The sequence below is a fragment of the Gymnoscopelus braueri genome (genome assembly GCF_963280865.1).
Source record: "Gymnoscopelus braueri genome assembly, chromosome: 7".
In the NCBI taxonomy this organism is placed as follows: Eukaryota; Metazoa; Chordata; class Actinopteri; order Myctophiformes; family Myctophidae; genus Gymnoscopelus; species Gymnoscopelus braueri.
The window spans coordinates 33,774,545-33,799,840 of NC_137608.1; the positions used below are offsets into that span (position 1 = coordinate 33,774,545).

Consider the following 25,296-nt stretch of genomic DNA (forward strand, 5'->3'; position numbering starts at 1 on the left):
GTCTACTACCTTTTTTCACTGACGAAAACTAGATGAAAACTAAATAAAAACCCAGCAGAGGAGCATCTCTCTCCACAGTGACGTTGGATCTGAAAACAGAACTGGGTCACTTCACACATACAGGCATGGACTTTACTCACCTCTGTCTCTCTTCTCATTGTCTCATTCTGTCTCTCTGTCTTTGCAGATCGAAAGCTGCTACATGATGTTAAACCTCAAAGTGAGTCTTTCCACTGTGGATTTCTTTCATCTCCCAACCCCGTCCCTTATAAAGTTAGCGCCCTGATCTTTCTCTTTTTGCGCGGTGGCGAGAAACGAAGGAGGAGAAGCCAGGCGTTTTCTTTGCCTTATAGTACATCGTTTTAACTGGCTTTACTAAACGGCAAACTGTAAATTTAGACAGTCATCTGAGAAACTCATTTTTTTTAAAACCCCAGCAAGTAATCATTACACGTTCCTGCCATAACTTGGTGCCCGCCATTTATGACAAGCGTGACATCACAGCTGCGCTTCTCGCTTCTGCTCTGAAGCCTGGGAGACAGATCGGTTGTGACAAGTGAACATGTGCTATATTGTGGAGGATTAATGGAGTGTAATCATTGCAAATGAGCTAATTTGACCAATTTGCAGCGCTGTCCTCGCATTCCCATGGCGGTTTTCAATCACTCCCACTGGCCCCCGTCTGCAGCACCGCGCCTTTCTAAAAATGATTGTCAGGTGCTACCGCTGTAGCTTTGCACACACACACAGCCCCAACTCTAACATCCTGCTTTTTACCTAATGAGCCTTCATTAGCCTGTCACGTTTAGCAAAATGCACGCCTGGTGCCTTGAGTCTGCTGCGGTATGCAGGGTCCAGTGATTCAACTAGGGGCGTTTGAATGGGGGGATTCTGGGCATCTGGTGAGTGATCACACTGCCAAGGTTACTTCTAATTAATTAGCCTCGGATCGTTCGCGGTGACCACTGGTGACCACTGGCTTCCAAAGCATGTGCTCCAATTGCCTTCTCAGTGAGACATCCATCAAGGGGCTATTGGACATAGACCAGTGGGTCTGCAAAAAGAAAAGTCTCCTTACCCTTCCATGTTATTGGCTTTTTTAGTGGCGGACGGCGGTGTATAACCGTTTAGGGGTAATAATTTTTACAAGTTCTTTTAGTCACATCTGCAGCGGCGTTATGTATCATAAAGAGACATACGACAGCTGGCCCACTCCATCTTCCCCTAATTCCACCTCTTCATTTCATTTTTGAACATTTTCACGCCACAGCCAAAAGTAATCCTTCATATAACCGGGGTCTGGTGTCCTTGCACCATCTTCATAATAGCACAATTATCTCCATCGCGGCGCTTTCATCTCCTATAGCCCAGTAGCCTCTGTGCACGTTTTCTCAAGGAAAAGGGGCCAAGGCAACATGTTAATGTGCAAACATTTTAAAAAAAAAGACATTGATACTTATACTGTGCATGTTTTCAGCTCAAACTGCCCCCATCAGGAGGGTATCATTGTACAGTAAATATGAAAAAGAAACTAATTAACCCTTTAAGACCCGGAACGCATCTGTGTCACTTTTTCATTTGAGCTAAAAAAAAAGCATTATGGCTATTCAAAAATTCTGCTCTCTGCTATTCAAAAAAGGCTGCTATCTGCTATTCAAAAATAGCAGATATACAAGCTCGTAGCGCGGCACCGAGTGCCGCGCTACGAGCTTGTAGATCTGCTATTTTTTTTAAACCGTGAAAATGTGTGCAAATCTTTGAATATATATTGTTTTAAAGCGAACATTTTTAACTCAAATCTTTGCTTCTGGGGGGTCCCTGGAACAAAATATTTTGAGATGGGGGGGGGGGTCCGCGGCCAAAATACATATCCTTTTTGGGGGTCCTTGACATGAAAACATTTGAGCACCACTGATATAGAAACATACGTTTTTCAGAAAACTGTTTGGCTTCAGGTCTTAACAGGAAGTCTCTGTAAACAGCACATTGAATCGGCCTCCTATCTCTGTGTGTGTTTTCCTTGTCACTCCAGGCATGGACGGCTCCGGTAACGACGTGGCCCTCTACTCGGGGCTCGGCGCGGGCGTGGTGGCCGTCGGCATCCTCGTGGTGGCCGTCATGCTGTACCGGAAGAACCAGAGCGAGTACGGCGTGGACGTCATCGACTCGTCGGCGCTCACCGGGGGGTTCCAGTCGTTCAACTTCAAGACCACCCGTCAAGGTGAGCGAGCGAGCGAGAGAGAGAGAAAGCCGGTGGTCGCTGTTATACTGTGTAGCCGCAAGGGCTCGCGGGGGGAGGGGGCAGTGTTGCCAGATTCTGTGAGAGAAACAAGCAACCGGGGTCTAGGAAAACCAGCCCAAAAGAAGCGACTATGGGCCAACATGAGTACTTTAACATGTACATCAGCTATTCGAAAATAGCCGATCTACAAGTTCACAACGCGTCGCGATGCGACGCGTTGTGAGCTTGTAGATCGGCTATTTTCAAATAAAATCTTGCGGGGAAATTATAATAAGCAGATCTGGCAACCCTGGGGAGTGGGGGGCAGTGGTGGAAAAAGTACTCAAATTCTTTACTTAAGTAAAAGTACCAATACTGCAATATAAAAATACTCTGTTACAAGTAAAAGTCCAGAATAAAAAATGTACTTGAGTAAAAGTACAAAAGTATTGGCATCAAAATGTACTTAAAGTACCAAAAGTAAAAGTACTAAAATATTTGAAAATAGCAGATCTACAAGCTCACAACGCGTCGCGATGCGACGCGTTGTGAGCTTGCAGATCGGCTATTTTCAAATAGCCTAGGTATAAAATAAGGCTAAAGTGGTTAATGTATGTTTTTTATAATATCATAATTTATATCTGAAAAGTAACTAGTAACTAAAGTTTTCAAATAATTGTAGTGGAGTAAAAGTACAATATTTGCCTTTGAGATGTAGTGGAGTAGAAGTAAAAGTATTGGAAATTGGAAATACTCAAGTAAAGTACAAATACCTCAAAAATGTACTTAAGTACAGTACTTAAGTAAATGTACTTAGTTACTTTCCACCACTGGTGGGGGGGGGGCGTACGCAGCGGGGTGGAGGACGACGACATGTGCACAAGGCCGAGTCGAGCAGGCTCGGCGGCGTTATGTCCATTGTCGAGGACCCCCCCTCCTCCTCGCTCGCACAGTCAAGGCCACCTTTCCCCCGCCCCCCCCCCCCCGCCTATATGATTGATGCTGTTTGTCTGTACGGAGCAGCAACACAACACACAGTGCATACCCCCCCCCCCCCCCGCCCCTCCCCATCTGCTTGCAGGATTTACACCCCTCCCATAATCAGTGAGAGGGACCTGTCCTTCTATTTTGACAGACCTGCTCCTCTGTTATTGTGAAGAGGGAGATCATCAATCTCTGGGCACTCACTCACTCACTCACCCCCCTCCCTTCCCACCCCCACCCCCCTCCCCCCCCCCCCACCCATTTGACTGTCAGGCACAACCAATCTCTTCTAAGGTTTCAGATTGCCCCGGCCACAACCAAAAGCCATCGCTGATGGATAAATGTGAGGCGCATGGAACAGTGAACATCAATTCCATTTTTTTTTTTTTTTGTTGTGCGCAGCAATAACTTCTGTTTGGTGGCGGCGGGTTGTCCGGCCGGCGGGGGTGGGATGGGGGGTGGCGGGGGGGTGGGGGGGGGGACAGAGGAAGAGGAGGGAGAGAGGTTGGCTGTCCCGTCCCAGGGCTAGCCTTGCTACAGGGCATTCATATTGCTGTCTCTGACACTTCTGGGTTAGTGCAAGTGATAGCCATCGTGGCGGTGTGGGGCGATCCATCCACGGGCCGAATCCTTTGACAGGCCAGCCTTTTGTGAAACGTGCACGCAGGCACACACACACACACACACACACACACACACACACACACACACACACACACACACACACACACACACACACACACACACACACACACCTTCACTGACAGACTCATGCACACACACACACACACACAAACATACATGCTGCCCGAGTCCTCCTCGTGCACTGAGCCCCGCAACTGCATCCACAGTTGTCTCCCCAGTGTGGCCTGGTTGCAGTCGTCCGTGAGCCCCAGCCCTTGGCAGCAGCCATGCGATTTTGGGGGGGGGGGGGCGGTCGGGTGGGTGTCTGCTGAGGGTGAGCGAGGGGGAAAGGATGAGCCAGAGCTACGTCCGGCAGATCATCAATCCTGTTTTAAATAGGCCAGCTTCTCTCTCCCCCCACAGCCCGCCTGCTGTGCCCTTCCACGCCGCGGCCACAATTGCTCCTTTTCCCTTCCCCAGTTCCCTCTCCATCAGCCGGGGCCAAAGGAGCCTCTGAAATATAGACCCAACATCCTGTGGTGTTCTCATCCTCTTAACACCAGTTTGTTTCTACAGTAGAGGCCCTATAATACCATTATACACTGACCTGTTTTTGTTCCGTGCAGCTGATTCCATTTTGTTATCATGCGCTTTGTAAACAAACGGCAAGAAGGGAGAGATGCATTCTCTCCAGGGAGAAAACCCCCCCCCACCTGTTTAAAGTGTACATAATTGCCAATCAGTAGCTCTCCAGTCTCCACGCCTAATAATCTCCTTGGGAAGAAAAGGAGAAAAAAAAAGCCTCGCCAGTGTTCAAAGATGCTTCTTTTAACACTTTCAGCCCGTCTCCTCTTGCTTGCCCGCCCGGAGTAGTAACGCCATGAAGGCAAGAGGATGAGCGAATGAGCGTTTGGCCCTGACCCTGTCTCGCCACATTACCTCGGCTTCTGAGTGATTTTTAATCAGAAGCCCAATTCCAAACCCATCCCTCAAGGTATTCAACCTGAAGACCATTTCATTAACTTCTCCCCATCCCTGCCACTGCTGCCTTTCCATTTCAACGCGGCAACCATTCTTAACCCTTTAAGACCGGGAACGCATCGGTGTCATTTTTTTAGATTTCTTTGGGCTATTCAAAAATAGCAGATATACAAGCTCATAGATGAGCTTCTAGATGCTGCTATTTATTTATTTTAATCGTGAAAATGTGTGCAAATCTTTGAATCGATATATTTTTAAAGTGAACATTTGTAACTCAAATCTTTGCTTCTGGGGATTCTACAAATGTCTTCTAAATCCCAACAGTTAAAACAGAAAAATCTCAAACCCCAAAATGATGTAAATGTATTTGGTCACGGACCCCCATCTCAAAATATTTTGTTCCAGTGACCCCCCCCAGAAGCAAAGATTTGAGTTAAAAATGTTCCCTTTGCAAAATATATACATTCAAAGATTTGCACACATTTTCAAGATTTAAAAAAAAAATAGCAGATATACAAGCTCATAGCGCGGCACTCGGTGCCGCGCTATGAGCTTGTATATCTGCTATTTTTGAATAGCCCAACGAAATCTAAACATTGACACACAGATGCGTTCCCGGTCTTTAATGGGTTAAAGATGCACACTCAAGTAATAATCAGATTATTCCTCCTGCGGACCGGAGGGGAGGAGAAAGGGGGGGGGGATGGGTGAAAATATCAGCCACGACTGCATGGATGTCAACCCATAGGGCAGTGATGTCCACTATAGGTGTACCTGCAGGTGGAGTTCCCCAGGGATTTTACTCAGTACATAAACACATTTATCCATGTTTTAAATGGATTACTTTTATTCATACACTTAACCACTTAAAAACATTATTCTTTGTTGACCGCGGTCCCCCAGGGGTCTATACTTGGCCCCAGAATGCCAGAATAGGGATGCGAGGGTTCATGTGGTAAATACAAATCAGAGAGAAATAATGAGGTAATATCCTCGCAGTCGGGTGGAAACCTTTTATGTCCAAAAAACGTTCCTTTTTTATTATTATTTTAAAAACCTTTTAAAATAGTGAAAATAGCCGATCAACAATCCCACGATGCGTCACATTGCGACACGTTGTGAGCTTGTAGATCGGCTATATTCACTACTCTTGGGTGACACTCTTATGGTGAAGTAGGAGTCGGACATTCATTTCCAAAAAGAAAAGTTGAAATATGGAGATACAAGGTTTCTGCACTGACAGCAACGATATTACCACTACTGTGCAGAGAGACAAACGATAAAGAAAAGGGAAGAAAAACACACATTATTACACACGCTACGTACACACAAGAGACGCACACAAGCGGCCTGCCCCACCCCACTCAAAACGCTCGACATCACACACACGCTCTGTCCCGTTTTGTAATTAACGATTTCCCTAAAAATAAAACAACATTAGCCTCCCGCCTCGTGCCCCCCTCACCAGGCAACAGCTGGGGCGGCAAGGACTCTGTGACTCCGCCGTTATCTTGGCACACCGGTGGTTGCGCACGGTCTGGCGCGCGTGGCGGGGGCAGCAGGCCGTCGACTGGGGTGTCGGCGGAGGCTGCCAGATCGATGCGGAGGGCGGTAGTTTTGCCGCCCCCCTTGTCGGTTTGTTCCGTCTTGTTTGGGGTGAGTTGTCTAAAACGGTTCGCTGAAGGAGAACTAACACAACACCAACACTCCCAGCACGTCCCCCCCAACCAGTGGTGGAAAGTAACTAAGTACATTTACTTAAGTACTGTACTTAAGTACAATTTTGAGGTATTTGTACTTTACTTGAGTATTTCCAATTTTCAGTACTTTTACTTCTACTCCACTACATCTCAGAGGCAAATATTGTACTTTTTACTCTACTACAATTATTTGAAAACTTTAGTTACTAGTTACTATTCAGATATAAACTATGATATAATGAAACATACATTAACCACTTTAGCCCTATTTGAAAATAGCAGATCTACAAGCTCACAACGCGTCGCACCGCGACGCGTTGTGAGCTTGTAGATCTGCTATTTTCAAATATTTAGTACTTTTACTTTTGGTACTTTAAGTACATTTTGATGCCAATACTTTTGTACTTTTACTCGAGTATTTTTTTTTATTCTGGACTTTTACTTGTAACAGAGTATTTTTATATTGCAGTATTGGTACTTTTACTTAAGTAAAGAATTTGAGTACTTTTTCCACCACTGCACTCCCAGCACGTCCCCCCCAACCCTGTGTTGTTGTGGCTTCCACTTTGGGATTCTGCCGAAGGACTCGCTCCTGTTCATTTACAGGGCAGTCACCTCCGCCCCGTGTGCCCCCCCCGAGCACCACCACCACCAACCACCCCGTCACCCCACCCCCACCTCCTGTCCTTCAGCGGGAAAAAAAACGACTTTGCATGTATAGCAGGGGAGAGACGCCATCCAGCAGATGGATTATGGAGATCAAGCTGGTTAACCCGTTCAATCCAGGGAACGCATCTGTGTCGTTTTAGAGTTCTTTGGGCTCTATTCAAAAATAGCAGATCTACAACAAGCTCATAGCACGGCCACGAGTGCCGAGCTTATAGATAGATGTTTGAAAAAAACGTGAAAATCTGTGCAAATATTCAATACATTTGTACATTTGTCAAATATTTTTGTTCCAGGGACCCACAGAAGCAAAGATTTGAGTTACAAATGTTTGCTTATAAATATATATATTCAAAGATTCGCACAAGATATATATAAAAAAAAAGCAGATGTACAAGCTTGTGAGCTTGTAGATGCTTTTTTTAATAGCCCCAAAGAAGTCTAAAAAAATGACACAGATGCGTTCCAGGTCTTAATGGGTTAATTAAATTCAACATGCTGACTGTGGCTCCAAGCCCTGGACCTCCTGTCCAGGTTGTGCCCCTTCCCTCTCCATCCTCCCTCGCCACTGGTCACTTTGCCAAGACGTGCTGTTTTAGTTGCAGTTGAAGGTTGGTCACCGGTGTGTGAACCTCTGATGTCGAGCATCCAGTGTGATGGAGGTGCTGTGCTGGGTGAATTACTTGGATGTGTTGCCGATGATGAATTATAACTTTGCCGGTCAGCGAAACGAATGAAATTCCGGTGCCAGGGATGCTTTTGGGGAGGTTGGTTGGGGTTGACGCATGGGATATTGCACTGTTCAGCGTGTAATCAGAGTTTGATATGATCTTAAATTCTTAACCCTAACCCTTACCCATTTTTTTTATTAAATTGTTAAATTGTGATATTTTTGTCAAACATGAATATCAAACGTATCAGGCAATCTTCATCTCCCAAAAGGAAATGCATGTATTTAATTCAGTCTGACCAGAAATGGGGATGAATAATCAAAATGAATGACCACCAGAGGGAGGGTTATCATGAACACGGGCATGGATTCGCGACGCTTTGTGAGCTTGTAGATCTGTTATTTCCACTACTACCATAACCCCAGGACTAGCTGCACTACACTGGTTGCCAGTCACTTTTAAAGTTCTTAACAGCCTTAACACATTAACCGCCAAGACCGTAGTCCTACGGGCCGTTAAATCCAACTGTTAAGCGCCGAGACCGTAGCCCTACGGGCTGCGGTCTTTTCGCGCATGCGCGGTCCGGGTGCACTTTCGGATTTTTTTTTATCCACTTCCGTTTCCGGTTTGATGACAGGAAATAGAATTATTTGGGATCCGGTTTTGACGATCACGCCCGCTCCCATTCTACAGACGAAACTGAAACTCAATTCTCTTCCTGTAGTTTTTTCTCCTCGCATTTCACTGTTTAACGTAATCCGCTCTAACTCAAACATGGATGCCCCGTTTGACACGTGGTTTTCACTGGGAGATACAGGGAGATCTCGCGGATGTAAACAGACCGTGTAGCGCTCAATCTTAAGGATTTTAACAAGATCTATGGCGACATGAAAAAAACAAAAAAACAACAAAAACACCTTGGCACTGGTGAGTACATTATGAGATTAGCCCTTGGCGGTGGATGTGTTAATAGCCCAAAGAAATCTAAAATGCACCTGAATATCTAGCTGAGCTGCTGGAACCCTATGTGCCCGCCGTGTCCGTAGCCTGAGGTCCTCTGATTCGGCTCGAGTTGTTCCTAAGTTTAGGCTGGTGACCAAGGGTGAACGAGCCTTTGCCATCAGAGCCCCCAGACTCTCAGATGTTATGTTGTTTAAGCACTTTGTAACTTTGTTTAACCCATTAATACCTGGAACGCATCTGTGTCACTTTAGATTTCTTTGGCTATTCAAAAATAGCAGATCTACAAGCTCATAGCGCGGCACCGAGTGCCGCGCTACGAGCTTGCAGATCTGCTATTTTTGAAAAATCGCGAAAAAATATTTTTACATTTTTTTTCAAAAAACTGTTAGGATTTAGATTTTTTTTAAAGAATCGCCTCAGGTCTTAATGGGTTAAAAAGGTGCTATATAAATAAAGTTTATTTACGAAACATAACATAAAAGATAAAAAGTTTAAATATGGAGATACAAGGTTTCAGAGTTATGGATCCAGAGTTGTTAGTGGGGTGCTTGCATACCAGGATGACAGTGTGGCTGTTATCCTCTCTCCCGTCTCCACAGGCAACCCGCTTCTCCTCAACTCCGCGATCCAGCCTTCAGACCTAACAGTGGGCCGGACGTACACCACGCCCCTCTGCTTCCAGGACACCTTTGACCCCCTGCCAGACATCAAGGTCAAAGTCGAGAGCTCCTTCATGGTTTCGCTGGGCGTGGCCGAGCGGGGGGCGGAGTTCCACGCCAAGGCCCCGCCCTCACTGCCAGAGACGTTCCCGCGGGGGCTGAGCCGAGACTGTTGCAGCGCCGCCACCACTGTGGACCGCCGCAAGAAGGGCCTGCTGACCCCCAACGGGCCCTTCAGCACCCCCGCCACCAAAGAACAGCTGAGGACCACGGGCAAGTTCGGACACCCCGGGGGGCGGCTGGTGGTGCCCAACACAGGTGAAGCTCGTAAAGCACCTATTATTAGCAGAATGACACAACATTACACAATACAATATAGAATAAACACATCCTGAAATCCAGAGTGTTGATTTAATCCATTAAATGTTTTTGATTTCTTTGGCTAGAAAGTCTTAAGTATTAATTAGAAATTATAAAAATGTATATTCAAAGATTTGCACACATTTTCAAGATTTGTTTTTAAAAAATTGCAGATCTACAAGCTCATAGCACTCGGTGCCGCACTATGAGCTTGTATATCTGCGAATTATTTTTAAGAAATGGTGAAAATGTGTGCAAATCTTTGAATATATACTGTACATTTTTAACTCAAATCTTTGGAACCTGGAACAAAATCTTTTGAGATGGGCGGGTCCGCGGCCAAATACATATCATTTTGGGTGGTCCTTGACATGAAAAAAGTTTGAGAACCACTGATTATAGCAACATAAGTTAAAGAAAACAAAAACTTTTAGGATTTAGAAGATATTTGTAGAATCCCCAGAAACAAAGATTTGAGTTAAAAGTGTTCGCTTAAAAAAACATAACATTAAAAAAAGAAAGAAAATTGCAGATCTACAAGCTCATATATGAGCTTGTAGATCTGCTATTTTTGAATAGCCAAAGAATTCTTAAAATGACACGGATGCGTTCCCGGTCTTAACTCTTTGACTGCGGACGACGCGATAACGCGTCAAGTGCTACTTTGTCCAGTTGGCCGTCGACGCGCTCGACGCGCTGGACGCGCTGGACGCGCGTTCATTGTTTAATCTCTGATTGCGCTATGCTGCTTAATATTCAATGTTATTCTCGAGTTCCACTTACTTCACGGACATCTGCATCCGGTTTCATGACCTGGATTCCGTTTCCGGTTTTTGATTCTTTTCCCCAGTCATTTTCGTCCAAAATAGGTAAATAAACGGTCTTTCACACGGTATGACGGACAAACGGACAGTTTCTCTTCTATAATCTATGGTCTGGGTGACGATCAGTCATCGCCGTCGTGTATCACGACGGCATTTTGGCGATCAAAACAATCTGGGACGACGTCACTTCCGTTTTCATGTTTTTCTCTGTCTAATCTATCAAGAAGGCTGAGAGAGACCCAACAACCTGATCTAGCTGTCATGTGCTGCACTCTAGTGGCGGATTTGTGCTGGGTCTTTACATTATGTCCCCTTAAATTATTTTCATGAGAAAAATTCAAAATATAAAAATAAAAAAACACGAAAATTGCTGGCACTGGGGGAGTACTTTATGAAAATACTCTGGCAGTCAAAGAGTTAATGGGGTTAACTAGTGTAAGGGCCCATGTTTACACGTTCAGTTTAACGATTATTTAACAAAACAGGATTTTCCTTCTATGTTGTCTAGAACTGGATAATTGATTGAGGTCATGTGATCAGTGACATACGCAGGGTGTACTTTTGGCTGAGGGGGCGGAGCCAAAAGTACACCCTGCGTGTGTCACTGATCACATGACCTCAATCAATTATCCTTTTCTAGGCAACACAGAAGGGGGGGACTTTTTTCTTATTTCCACACAACAGCTCTAAGGTGTATTAAAGACATTTCAGACAGTTCAATGTTGAAAATGAGTGGTCTTCCCCTTTAACTGCTCCCAATGAGCAGGATGGTGCCTTGTGTGTGTGAATGTAATTCATATTGTAAAGTGCTTTGGATAAAGCACCATTTACCATTTTACCATTTAACAATGAAGCACACATTTCGCATATTATATTGCAAAATATGCGCATTGCAACGCATAATATGCATAATAATACGCCGCAACTTTCCGCATATTTCGCATATTTCGCAACTTCCCACAGTTTCAACGCATAAAATCACATAAGAACCCCGAATATTTCATCGCAAAATCAAGTTTTTTAGCCTGCATAATCAAGGATTTTTGCCCGCATAATCAAGGATTTTTGCCACACTTTTCTTGAGGGTCTAATTAGAGATTTGTGTTACAAGATGCCTGTTGAGTTCCATTTGACATAGAAGTACCCTGCAGTGACTGTGGTACTAATGAAGAACAGCTGCAGGAAGGATGCAGAATGAGAGGAATTATTTAACCACAACCGTAGATGAAAGTCTGAACTGTAGAGAAAACCCAAGGTTAGCAGCACACAAATGTGTGTGAAACTTTGGGAATGCCTAATTAAAGCAGAACTCAATTATGAGGTCACATTTCCGACTATATCCACCGCCGTCTAAAGTTCATTAAAGTTGCAGCAAGGCTGCCGCAAACATCTAATGGCTAATGAAGCTCTATCTATCTTTATAATCTGCTGTAAAAACTGTTGCTAGGATCCATCAGTGCCGTTCCCAATGCAGGTTATAGCTGATTGTTATTCCTCTGCAACCTCGGCGTCTCTCTCTCAGGCAAACAGAGGTCACATTCTTATCATGGCCGCCAACACAAACGCACCAACTGGGATGAGGGCCTGTTGTGAGAGAGTGCCGCTGCCTGTTGTTGGAAGGTCAACAGCCGATGCGAACTAATGTTGCACTTGCATACCCCCTTCTACTGGGGTCCTGTGTATGTGTGTGTGTGTGTGGGGTACCAAGGGCCCTTGGCTTGCCTCAAGAGGGTGCAGGGTAATCAGTCGGTTTTGTCTCCCTGGTTGAGAGGTGTGAGTGCTGAAGTCGCTCAAGTGCAGCACTCACGTGCAGCACTCACACACAGCATCCACACTGGCCACTAATCATTAAGCTTTTGAACTGGCGACTGTTCACAGCACTGCACAGTGGCCCTCATAGCGGTGTTTAATCAAAACAGTTGAATGGAATTTTCCTTAGAAAGAAATCCATGGAGTTGTAACAGTGCAAACCTATTTGTATTTGAATACGTAGCTGCAAGCAAAGACGAGGGAGTTCCAAGCATCTGTAATGCTTATTTAATTAACCCATTAAGACCGGGAACGCATCTGTGTGTCATTTTTAGATGTCTTTGGCTATTCTTTGGCTATTCGAAAATAGCAGATCTACAAGCTCATAGCTAGCTATGAGCTTGTAGATCTGCTATTTTTGAAAGAAAACGTGAAAATGTGCGCAAATCTTTAAATATACATATGTTTTTAAAGCGAACATTTGTAAAAATATGTTGTTCCAGGGACCCCCTCCCCAGAAGCAAAGATTTGAGTTGCAAATGTTCGCTTTAAAATATATATATATTAATAGATTTGCACACATTGTCACGATTTCTTTTCAAAAATAGCAGATCTACAAGCTCGTAGCGCGGCACTCGGTGCCGCGCTATGAGCTTGTAGATCTGCTATTTTTGAATAGCCCAAAGAACTCTAAAAATGACACACAGATGCGTTCCCGGTCTTAATGGGTTAACAAGAAGTAAGATTCTTGGTTTTCTCCAAAACTATTCATCCTGGTCATCACTATGCCGATGCTCTGTGGAGGCATTAAATCTACTTTCAGAAACATTTGATGAAGCTTATCACCTTCAGTGAAAACGTGTTTCACATTGCTGTGTTTGCCCAGCGGCTTTCTGATGAGATGTCGAGAAAGATTGTCGAAGATTTGTAGAGCAGAAGACCAGCGGAGCAAAGATGCAGATGACTTGAGAGATTAAAATGATGAAAGAGGTTTGGCTCAAGGCCAAGCTCTTTTTGAGAGATAATTGCGAAAATATAAACTTCATTATTACAGCACCACGTTGAGGTCCTTGAGGGTCATTCTATGTAGTGTGTTGAATTCGCAACTCACCTGGCAAATTTGGTGCGTCTAGGTCTCATGGTCTCAACACTTTTTTCGGTGAAAAATAATGAGAACAAAAACAATAGGGTTCTTGAAGCTTTGCTGCTTGGACCCATAATGATGGGCCTTTGGACTGACTGTGACTTTCAGCAAAACACAGGTTGTGGATGTGGATATTTCGCCACAATTTCCAGCATTTTACCCTTCTTTGATTGCGTCAGGTAGATGTAACAACAAAGCCATCACCACTAATGCACACACCAGACTGCAATGTGGAATATGTGCGTTTGTTTATTTTAAATAACCCTTTTCTAAAAAGACCTGGCCACAAACCTTGTTTATACTGTATCTGACATCTCCCTCTCTGCTTCTGTGAACATCCTTTGTAAAGCTTTAGCTGTGTGTGTGTGTGTGTGTGTGTGTGTGTGTGTGTGTGTGTGTGTGTGTGTGTGTGTGTGTGTGTGTGTGTGTGTGTGTGTGTGTGTGTGTGTGTGTGTGTGTGTGTGTGTGTGTGTGTGTGTGTGTGTGTGTGTGTGTGTGTGTGTGTGCGTGTGTGCGCGTGTGCTCGCGTATATTGTTAGTGATCGCTTCTTGAGTGGTATTGCATGAGCAAAAGTTTAGGGAACAACAAACATCAACAGCTCCCAGCTGGGAGATCAAAAAGCAGTGAAGAGAAGCGAATAGAAGAGATTGTGCTGGGGTTGTTTTTCTGATTCTTGTCTCTCAAAGGACTTTATTTTTTTTCTAAGGTAAAAAATACAAAGCACAGTTGGGATTTATAAAACTTGAATAGATTAATTGAATTCACCCCAGTTTTCAGCAGAATATCAAAAATGTATGTGTGCCATTATTCAAATTATGACTACCATGTTTGTTATTTGTTTTCTTTTTTATTATCGTTATTACACTTTTTGAAATGACGGTACGGTGGAAGGATACAGAGGATCAGGGAACTTTTTTTCATTATTTTTTATTTTTTTCTAAATAAGACCTTAGCTTGCCCTATGCTGTCAGCCTCTGGGAGTTGTTGCTACTGACATATTTGTTGTGTGTTTTTCCAGGGGTCAGCTTGCTGGTGCCCCATGGCGCGGTGGCAGAAGATATGTCCTGGGAGATGTACATGGTGATCAATCAGGGAGAGGAGAGGTGAGCTGAGAGTTTACCCCCAAGTATCATATAAGCCATCTATACCTGTCACTACTCACCTATCTTATCATCTGTCACCTTTGCCTCCTTTCTTGTTCCCCTTTCATCTGAAAGCCCTTTTGCTTATTCATGTGTTATTACTTTCATTAAAACTACACCGTCGAGTGTAGCAACAATTCTTGGTTCACTGTTCGGTTTTTGATTTGCTCGTAAGCATTGCTGAAACGGATTATACAGTTGCAAATGTAATATGCTGTGTTATTGGCGTCATAATTGCCATGGAATGAAATTCAAACAAGTTGATGTGCGTGCGTGCGTGCGTGCGTGCGTGCGTGCGTGCGTGCGTGCGTGCGTGCGTGCGTGCGTGCGTGCGTGCGTGCGTGCGTGCGTGCGTGCGTGCGTGCGTGCGTGCACGCAAAATAGCAGATCTACAAGCTCTACAAGCTTGTAGATCGACTATTTTAAAATAAAATCTCGTGGGGAAATTATAATAAGCATATCTGGCAACCCTGGTCATCTCCCACATATAAATTCCCATCCAGATCATGAGTGATCCAAGTTGAATTTATCTTTATTATCAACAGCTTGTCATGATATTATCAGCCATGATAAGATATAAGATATCTAACATCTGGGGCATAACTGTTGAAAGGTGCTCAAGGTCAAAGACAACAACAACAAAATGTGTGACGGATAAATGAATTGACCAACCACTGACCCCCATAGACCACCCACGGGCCAATCACAGACTTCTGTTACAATCCAGCCAATCAGAGGCTTGCCTGAGATTTTTGTCTTGTAAAACCATGCAAACACATGCTGACTTGTGATTCAGCCCTTCTGTTGCTTTAAATAATATGGTGGATCTGACTTATAACCCATACTGACTATTTCTGAAGGAGAATCCTGTTCCAGTAGGCGTGCTGGGGTTTTAACTTTTTCTTAAAATAAGTGCTAAATACTCCAATCATTGCGACAGAGTGTTTGTTCAGTAACAGGGGTCTCTTACAGCTCTGTAGTAAACAGAAAATCAAAATACATTTTCAGTTTAGGATACCAATTTTATCCAAACAGGACAAAGAACTCGTACAGGATACAGGATAAATAAGTGAAATTGGAAGTGATGAAACAAAAACGATGAGCAGACAGAATTGGAACTGTAACTAGGGCCGCTTCTCCCTACACGCACTTTTTTTTTAAAAACCCAATCTGCCCAGAACTGCGAAAAAAACGGACCCAATCCGCCCAGAACCGCGAAAAAAACGGGCCCAATCCGCCCAGAACCGCCAAAAAAAAACGCGCGCGCGCATGCTTAGGGCCCCCGTGGAGTCTAAAGCGGCACTGACTGTAACACTGTACAACTGAATCTGATAAATGATATTTGTGGGGTTCTCTCTGGCCACGCTCTGGCCACAGTATTTCAGGGACGGTTTGAACAGACTTTCTGTGCTAGCTGAATTAAGTGAGCGGTGATGCTGCGGTCACATTAATTAGTGACAAAAGCTCCTAAACGACCAAGTGTGTTCAGCTACACTATTGCCCAGTCGCCGTTGAAGTGTTGCTCAAACTCTCAACACGCACATTGACGTCATCAAGCGTGTGTTCATGTATGGGATCGAAAAGCGAGAAGAATATGAAGGAAAATTTATATATAGGCTTGGGTTAAAAAGAACAGTTCCCTGTCATTGGAGCGCCGAAATAAGTTGAAGCCAGCTCAACTGTTTCTGTAGCTTTTTGTAGCTTGTCACGCAGCCAGGGCCGTTTTTAAGCACAGGCAATGTAGGCAAATGCCTATGTCCTGTCGGAGAGGGGGGGCCAAAAATGCACCCATGGAAAAAAATAATGAAAAAAAAAACTTTTTTTTTTTTTTTTTTTTGGAAAGACAATACTGAAAGACAAACTACAGTACAGAATTAACCGAATTAACCAAATTAATGTAACAAAAACACCCAAAGAAGTAATAAACCCGGTATAAAACCAAAAAAAATGCACGGGGGGGGGGGTCCGAAAATTGGCCTTTGCCTAGGGCCCATTCTGACATTAACACGGCCCTGCACGCAGCGACAGTTTGTGTCTCCATGTTGCCGGTTTCCATTGAAAATGGCCTGTAGCCTGTCACTTTGTCGCTACTAGGAAGGCAGCATAAGGTTTATTATGTATCCCTATGGAACCATTGATTTGAACATTGAATATTGAATTGAATTGAACATTTTTATTGCCGTTTTTAAAAGTGCAAAGTACACGAAATGACTTGAGTCAGTGAACAAAATGACTGATGATCTAATTCACTGAACAAATCATTCTGTGACTTTGTATCCCTGCGAACAAATGACTGAATATCATTCAGTGAACCAAATCTGATCTTGGAGTTTGTGTCTCTCTTAACCCTTTAAGACCGGGAACGCAGCATCTGTGTCATTTTTAGATTTCTTTGGGCTATTCAAAAATAGCAGATATACAAGCTCATAGCGCGGCACCGAGTGCTGCGCTATGAGCTTGTAGATCTGCTATTTTTTTTTTAAATCGTGAAAATGTGTGCAAATCTTTAGTTTGAATATATATATACTTTTTTAAAGCGACATTTTTAAACTTTTTTTTTTTTACTTATGTTGCTATATTATCAACTTTTTTCATGTCAAGGACCCCCTAAATAATATGTATTTGTCTGCGGACCCCCTCCCATCTAAAAATATTTTGTTCCAGGGACCCCCAGAAGCAAAGATTTGAGTTAAAAATTTATATAAACGATTTGCAAAAAAATTCACGATTTTACAAAAATAGCAGATCTACAAGCTCATAGCGTGGCACTCGGTGCCGTGCTATGAGCTTGTATATCTTCTTTTTGAATAGCCAAAGAAATCTAAAAATGACACACGGATGCGTTCCCTGTCTTAAAGGGTTAAATGACAGCAAGAACGAATGGCTTCGAGGGTGCAGCCGAATAGTCTTATTTTGCTCAGGATGGTTCCTAACAGTGTGCAATGACCCAGATGTACAGTATCTAAGAGGCAGACGTGATAAGAGCCGGTCAAATTCTCTAAATGCTAAGGGAAGGCGCTTCACTGCTTCCTTTCTTTATCTCCTTCAGCATAAGGTACACTGGACCATCCTTTATGAAAGGGAGATTTGCGTTCCCCACAATTCCTTGCTCCAGCCATTTGGAAAAGTCAAGACCAAAATCTAACAGAATCCTAGCCAACATGTCATGGTGTGTGTGTGTGTGTGTGTGTGTGTGTGTGTGTGTGTGTGTGTGTGTGTGTGTGTGTGTGTGTGTGTGTGTGTGTGTGTGTGTGTGTGTGTGTGTGTGTGTGTGTGTGTGTGTGTGTGTGTGTGTGTGTGTGTGACAGACCGAGAGACAGAGAGAGAGAGAGAGTGTGTTTGTGCTTGTACATGATAGACAGACAAGAATATTAAATATATACTTAACTGCAAATGTCATCTCAGCCTAGAGACAATTCGTTTATTTGTGGTCCATCATCAGAACATTATAGTTTAACCAGGCAGACCCACGTCAATAACATGTGCGGCTGTATAATTAAAGTAGCCTGCAGTTAGATTCTCTTAGTACTGCGGTTGTCTTTGTGAATTCTCCTTCACATCGTTCTTTGACCCCATGACATTCAGTGGTGGAAAGTAACTAAGTACATTTACTTAAGTACTGTACTTTTTGTGTACAATTTCCACTACATCTCAGAGGCAAATATTGTACTTTTACTCCACTGCAATTATTTGAAAACTTTAGTTAGTTACTTTTCATATATAAATTATGATATTAGGAAACATACATTAACCACTTCAGCCCTATTTTATACGTAGGCGCGTTGCGACACGTTGTGAGCTTTTAGATCTGCTATTTTAAAAACATTTTAGTACTTTTACTTTTGGTACTTTAAGTACATTTTGATGCCAATACTTTTGTACTTTTACTCAAGTAAATTTTGAATTCTGGACTTTTACTTGTAACAGAGTATTTCTATATTGCAGTATTGGTACTTTTACTTAAGTAAAGAATATGAGTACTTTTTCCACCACTGATGACATTGACGTTTAACATCGAGGAAAAGACAGGATTTTTTTTGGGTCGTTTTTTATTTGCATTCTCAGTGGATGAACTCTGATCCCGGGTGGAAATTACTTCTCCAACTGCCATTGGACTGCGTTGCAGTTGAGTGGAATTACACAGTCAGAGCTCCAGTCAAGCACAGAACGATCTGGTGAACGAATCATTTGAACACATTCTTTAGTGAACTGATTCTAAGGATTGGCTATCGTGTAATATTGCTTAAGTACATACTGTCCAGTACAACTATTCTATTCTTAAGTAAGTTCTGTGTAAATGTAAATGTAGCTTTTTGATCCTAAGGCGAGCCCAATAGAATTCTAAAGTAGAGGTTTCTGAATGACCCTTGCGACCATGATGTTCAAAATATTTGCAATACACACACACACACACACACACACACACACACACACACACACACACACACAGACTCACACACAGACACAATGTCATATATTCCAGTGACCCTCTCCGTGTACATCCTCTCAGCGGACCCCCTGCCCACGTACCTGTGTTTTTACCGCTGGGCTCTCTGACAGATGGGTCACAGCAGTGCACTCTCCTTCTCTCTACAGGAAGTCCTCTAGGCGTCATTCACAGGGTTTTTCATTTAAAACGCACACTATGAATACGCGAACGTAGAGACATGTCTTGCAGGTGGTAGTCGTCCAGGCCTTTGATCTGTGCTACGGAGAAAGTTAAGTTGGTGCTGAGCGCCCCAGGGTTTCTACAATATATCGCTTAATTTAGCCGTCAGGCTCAGAGGAGGCAAAGTCAAACCTCCCATTTCTCCCCTTCACCCCTCCGCTTCTCCAGGGGAGAGTCAATATGTGGTTATACACTCACCAGATGTTGTCAACAGTGTGTCAGTCTAGAGGAGCAAGTCACGGCCTCGGGTGGCTTGTTTAAGCAACGGTGGAGGCAGTGATGAATGCAGTGTTTTTCACTGATGGACAATCCGCAATGGCGGGGGGGGGGGAGCGAATAGCTAGATGTCTCCAGAGGCCTTTCATCTTGGTAGTATACGTATATTATGTATTCCCATCACGGTGCAGGCAATGACCCAGCAATGGACTGAGCCCCCCTCACCAGGGGGGTGGGGGAGGGGGGGGAGGGGGCTCTGGTCGTGCCTGCCCTACCCCGCGGAGAAACACCAGGCCGTCCAGCTTTCTCTGATGTGTCACGCCGCATTTGCTCGTCTCGGCTTGAACAAAGTCACAGAAGAAAGGCGAGACCTTCCCAAAAAAAAAAAATCACAAATGAGAGGTGGTGGAACATGACAGGGTTTTTGAGCGTTGGAGGACTCACATGTTGGTGAAATATTTAACTAAGGAACAGTGCCTGGGGGTAGAAATGGGATCCCGTCATTATGAGAGGTACTCGTTTTTGAGGACTTGAATGAGTGAAAATTGATTGTAGTTGAATGGCGTTAAATTTAATTAACTGTAGCGTTACTTTGAAACTACTGTGTTTGGAATATACATTCATGCACAAAGGAAATCCATCGCTCACATTATGTCAGATGTGTACTCTAGACTCTAGACAGCATATGTTGTTTTAGAAGTGTGAAAGTGATCTAAGCCATGAATTGACTTTCTAACAAGCAAGACAGCAAACAAGCAAGCTAACAAATGTATGTGTGTGCGTGCGTAACTGTTTGATTGCGTGCGTGTTCTTCTGGTGGAGGTAATGGTACTTGGTAACCCTTCTGCTGTCCTGAAGAGTCTGTATTTAAACTCTCCAGACTGCCTGGTTGCAGTGGTGTAAAGTAACTAAGTACATTTACTCAAGTACTGTACTTAAGTACACTTTTGAGGAATTTTTACTTTATTGGAGTATTTCCCATTTTCAACACTTTTACTTCTACTCCACTACATCTCAGAGGCAAATATTGTAGCCTACTTTTACTCCACTACAATTATTTGACAGCTTTAGTTACTTTGCAAATTTAGATTATTATCACAAAACATACTTGAACCATTTCAGCCCTATGTATATTTCGACCATTTGAAAATAGCAGATCTACAAGCTCACAATGCGTCGCATCGCGACGCATTGTGAGCTTGTAGATCGGCTATTTTCAAAAGATTTTTATGCATTTTGAACTTGGGACATTCTGCATAATGAGTACTTTCTACTTTTGGTTCTTTGAGTACATTTTGATACCAATACTTTTGTACTTTTACACATTTTGAATTCCGGACTTTTACTTGTAACAGAGTACTTCTACATTGAGGTATTGTTACTTTTACTTAAGTAAAACATTTGAGTACTTTTTCCATCACTGCCTGGTTGGACATCTGAAATCGAGAATCAGTCCTAATAAGATAATCTTGCTCCCACTCTTTCTCACCTTACTAGCCGACTTCCACTGCCGTGGTATGTAGCTGACAGTAGAATTGAAACAGCCTATCGGTGTGACATTGACTACTGTACGTGGCTGAGATGTGTCAGCCTTCGGGCCATGAGACATTAGCTATCCACAGGGCTCGAGCCTATCTGGTCTGTCATGTCTGGACAGGTCGCTTACGGCTGACAGGCAAGCATTTTGCTCTCAAAGTCATACCTGTATGTGACAATTTATAATCCCCCATCCAGCTGAAGCACACGTCTTTGTACAGTACTGTGGAACAAAGCCTGAGATGTCATGTGAACTCGGGGAAAGGACCGCGGCATGAATCTTTATTTCTGCTATCCACTTGGATCTAAATTGCATTGTCGACGTATACAGTAGTTGATGCTTTACTTTGATTCCCTGTTTTCTCTTTGTTTCATTATGTTGAAAGTGTTTCCACGTATATTGCAGTTCCACTGAATTCCGTAGAACTTGCAATTTAAAATACAGCTAAAATGTTGTATTATTGCTAGATGCTTTAGGAAATTACAAACAGGGACAACCTCATCAGAATCCCCATGGATAGTAAATTGAAAACGGAATTGGACTTGGTGTACTAGCATTTCATTCAACGTGGCCTGTGGTCTCAGGAGTTAAGCAAAGTGTTATCATTTTATATGGAGAGAAAGAGAGATACATGCAAAAAGCAGAGCGCTAGAACTTGCAGATTGACAAACATTAAACCATGAAGTCTCAATATTTGTAAACAAATAATTCTATATGGCCTCCAAAACCTCTTCCACTTCTGTCCATAGGGCCATAGTTCTGCTAAATACAAATCCAATGACCAAAACAAACTACCACACATTTTAAATGTGTTTTATGACTGTACAATTATAAACTGAAACCTGATTCAAGAAGCAACTTTATTGTCTCAGCACTGGTTTACGTGTTTAAAGAAGTGGGTGAAATATTATATTTTGCATAAGCTCCATCATTTTGTTATTTAGAAAAAGGAGACGAAACGAAAGCAGGGAGGACAGGGAGAGAGGAAACTCAAAAAAATAAAGATACATGTCATAAAGAACCTCCAAAAAATACTGTTTTTTAAAACTGTTACTTCAACATATTATTTTGGATATTTTTCATCATCGTTTCAATCTTGAAGAACATAGGCTACTGAGGAGAAAATCCATTTACATATTAAAGTACATTCAAAGACAACCCTAAACCTGTGTCTCAGACGAGGCAGTCTCTTGACGGGTGCTCCCTGGGTTTGTGGGAGTGTTGGTCTGAGGCAGCTCTTCAGTGAAGGCTTTCTCCAGCACCTTTAGGATAGAGCTGCGGAACACAGCCTTGAAATCCTGACCCATGAACACGTACAGCAGCGGGTTCAGGCAGCTGTTGAGATACGCCAGGCAGAAAGTTATGGGAAACCCGATGGTGACCACATGATACAGTGTTTCACTGTGTGTCACCAGGTAATTCACAAACTCAATCAGAGACATGATGTGATAGGGGGCCCAGCACAGGAAAAATGCGGTGATAACAGTTGCTATGATTTTGAAGGGGCGACCTGATTGGCCAGCCAGGGAGCGGTTATTCCTGAGCCGGTAGATGATGACAGAATAGCAGGAGACGATGACGGTGAAAGGGACCACGAACCCCATGAGGATGTGAGTGATGAGCATGACCCCATATCGAAAGTCCGACAACTGGCTCATTTCGGGCGTACTGTAGTTACCGTTGGGTGCAAAGTTGTCTACGCACCAGATGATGTCTTTTTCATGGTCGGCCTGTGTGTCAGTAAATATGAAGTATGAGGAGTTGAGAGCCAAAGCCAGCACCCAGACACCCAGACTCACCCACGATGCTTTTCTGACACTGCGGTGGTTCTGGGCCCACACTGGACACACCACACATACACATCTGTCAACGCTGATGACCATCAGGATGTAGACGCTGGCATACATGCTCATGTAGAAAATGGTAAAGCCCATTTTGCACATGAATTTGCCAGTGGCCGTCCAGGGCTATTCGTGTGATGTCCAGGGGCAGGAACGCGGTAACCAGGAAGTCGGCCGCAGCGAGGTTGAGATACCAAACAGTGTTGATGGTTTTCTTCATTTTGAAGCCCGTCGCCCAGATGACGACACCGTTCCCCAACATCCCGAGCACAAAAACCAGGCTGTAGAAGACGAGGGACACGATGTGGAGGGATTTTAGAAGTTCAGCATAATCATACTCCTCATACTCCTCATTCTTTATTGTGATAAGCAGCAGTTGTGATCATAATCTCCATCGTCCTAAAACCTAAAATAACAGAAAGGTTAATGCTTTGTTTTAACAGGCCATGTATTATTATACTGAAATGATTTGGTGCCAGGGACCCCATACCAGATTTATATTGTTAAAATGTTTCTCATATTCATTCATATTTAGTTACGTTAAAAGAAGTTTTAAAAAGCTCTATATTCTAGATAGCAATCATGTCTATATGATAAAGAAAGAAAAAGAAAAGATACCTGTGTTGAAGAGGCGTCCGTCAGTGAAGTGTCTTGTTCAAACTGTGGTCGGTGAACAGGACCAGCAGCAACCTGTAGCATCTATGTTGTGGTTTAAAAACAGCCTGTTTCCTTTGTGCAGAGAGACCAGAAATGGCAGCTTATATACTTCACTCAGTCCCTCATTCAGACCTGAGGCCAATTCTACAAATGCCTTCTAAATCAGAAATCAATATTTTTTTTCTCTGACATGTCAATGTTGTCAGTTTCTGGGAAGTTTCAGTTTGAGTTTTCAGTTGCAAGAAATTCCACAGAAGAAAAAAAAAATTGAATCTCAAGAAGGGGAAGTGTACCGGCTTGCCTGATGGAGTCATCATTATTAGGAAATGTGGCCATATAATTGCATGTGTCTGTGTAGTCCATGGACCACTGGTTGAGAAACAGTGGTATGTATCATGGAATGCATACAGTAGCAAGTGTTAGCAAAGCACTAATCTTAGCTCTAATCTCACCCAACACAACAGTGGTCCCCAGGTTGATTCTCAATCAGGGTGGTGGTCCCTACTACTGATGACATCCTTCAAATCCCTCCCAATCTTAAAGGCCTCATTTCAGGAATCTATTTCAGTATATCATCCCTCGGAGATGCTTCCCTCAATAAGTAGTGCCTGATTATTCCTAGAATGAGGCCCTGACGAGCGTTAATAAGACCACAGCATGTGCAAAACTAGGTGTAATTCAATTTTAAGTCTTGCATTGTAACCACCTCTCCAAGTCTAGGCTATAATTGTAGCAGATGTCATAGTGCTCCAGTAACCATAAAACATTATGTTCTGGTCTTTCCCTTCCTTATCTAAATGTTGGTCAGCTGTATCCTGGACCCTATCACAGGCACCCACACTATCTTTGAAGCAGCACCAACTGACCAACAGATTATTAATAAGCATAAATACATTGTTATTACATGATATTGAACCCATTAAGACCTGGAACGCATCTGTGTCACTTTTTCATTTGAGCTAAAAAGCATTATTTTACACTTTGGCTATTCAAAAATAGCAGATATACAAGCTCATAGCGCGGCACTGAGTGCCGCGCTACGAGCTTGTATATCTGCTATTTTTGAAAAATCGTGAAAATGTGTGCAAATCTTTGAATATATATTGTTTTAATCCCTCCCAGTCAACTCAGTGTTGAGGGATGACATGCAGTGACACACAACCATTTCATTTATTCCCTTTGAAACCTCACTAAGAAACCAATTCCAATGTCTTTTTATTTTTGTTTAATTACTTATTTATCTGTTCATTTTGTATTATTACTTTTCATTATTGTTATTTATTCAATCAAATTGGGACACATTAGAAGGGATCTAGTGGGATGGCATGATGTCTGAAAAACTATTTTCTCGCTACCTTATTGCTCTGCAATAAAAAAAATGAAAAGTTCAGAAACCACAAGGCAGCTGTGGGTAGAAGCGTGTGTCCGTGCGTGCGTGTGTCCGCGTGCGTGTGTGTGTGTCCGCGCGTGTGCGTACGCGTGTGTGTGCGCGCACATGTGGAGGGGGGGGGAGACAAGAAGCAAATAAAGGTGTGTCTAATGGAGCGTGTTAATGTGTGCGTTTATTAAGCTGGCTGTCTCCTCTCCTACCTCTACCGCCGGTCCCCGATCTGCCACTTTGCACAACGGCTCCTCCTCGGGTCCCTGAGGGGTGAGTCATCACTCACTTTAAATAATGCACCTCATC

General features: G+C 43.3%; 1 protein-coding gene and 1 pseudogene across 3 annotated transcripts in view; one reads left to right on the forward strand and one right to left on the reverse strand.

Moving 5' to 3' along the window:
* Nucleotides 1-25,296, forward strand: part of unc5db (unc-5 netrin receptor Db) — a 288,363-nt gene that overhangs the window by 208,394 nt on the left and 54,673 nt on the right. Inside the window, exons 8-11 of one of the 2 annotated variants that reach the window (XM_080434213.1) lie at nt 188-220; nt 2,033-2,221; nt 9,410-9,787; nt 14,566-14,650. In XM_080434213.1, coding sequence (XP_080290339.1) covers nt 188-220; nt 2,033-2,221; nt 9,410-9,787; nt 14,566-14,650 — 685 coding nt within the window. The remainder of the gene's footprint in view (nt 1-187; nt 221-2,032; nt 2,222-9,409; nt 9,788-14,565; nt 14,651-25,296) is intronic. The other variant, XM_080434214.1, reaches the window with a different exon arrangement.
* On the reverse strand, nt 19,457-23,651 carry LOC308088226 (chemerin-like receptor 1; annotated as a pseudogene). The gene is made up of 4 exons: nt 23,571-23,651; nt 22,278-23,307; nt 19,800-19,945; nt 19,457-19,517 (listed from the first exon to the last, which is right to left on the reverse strand). The product of its transcript is annotated as a chemerin-like receptor 1 (transcript).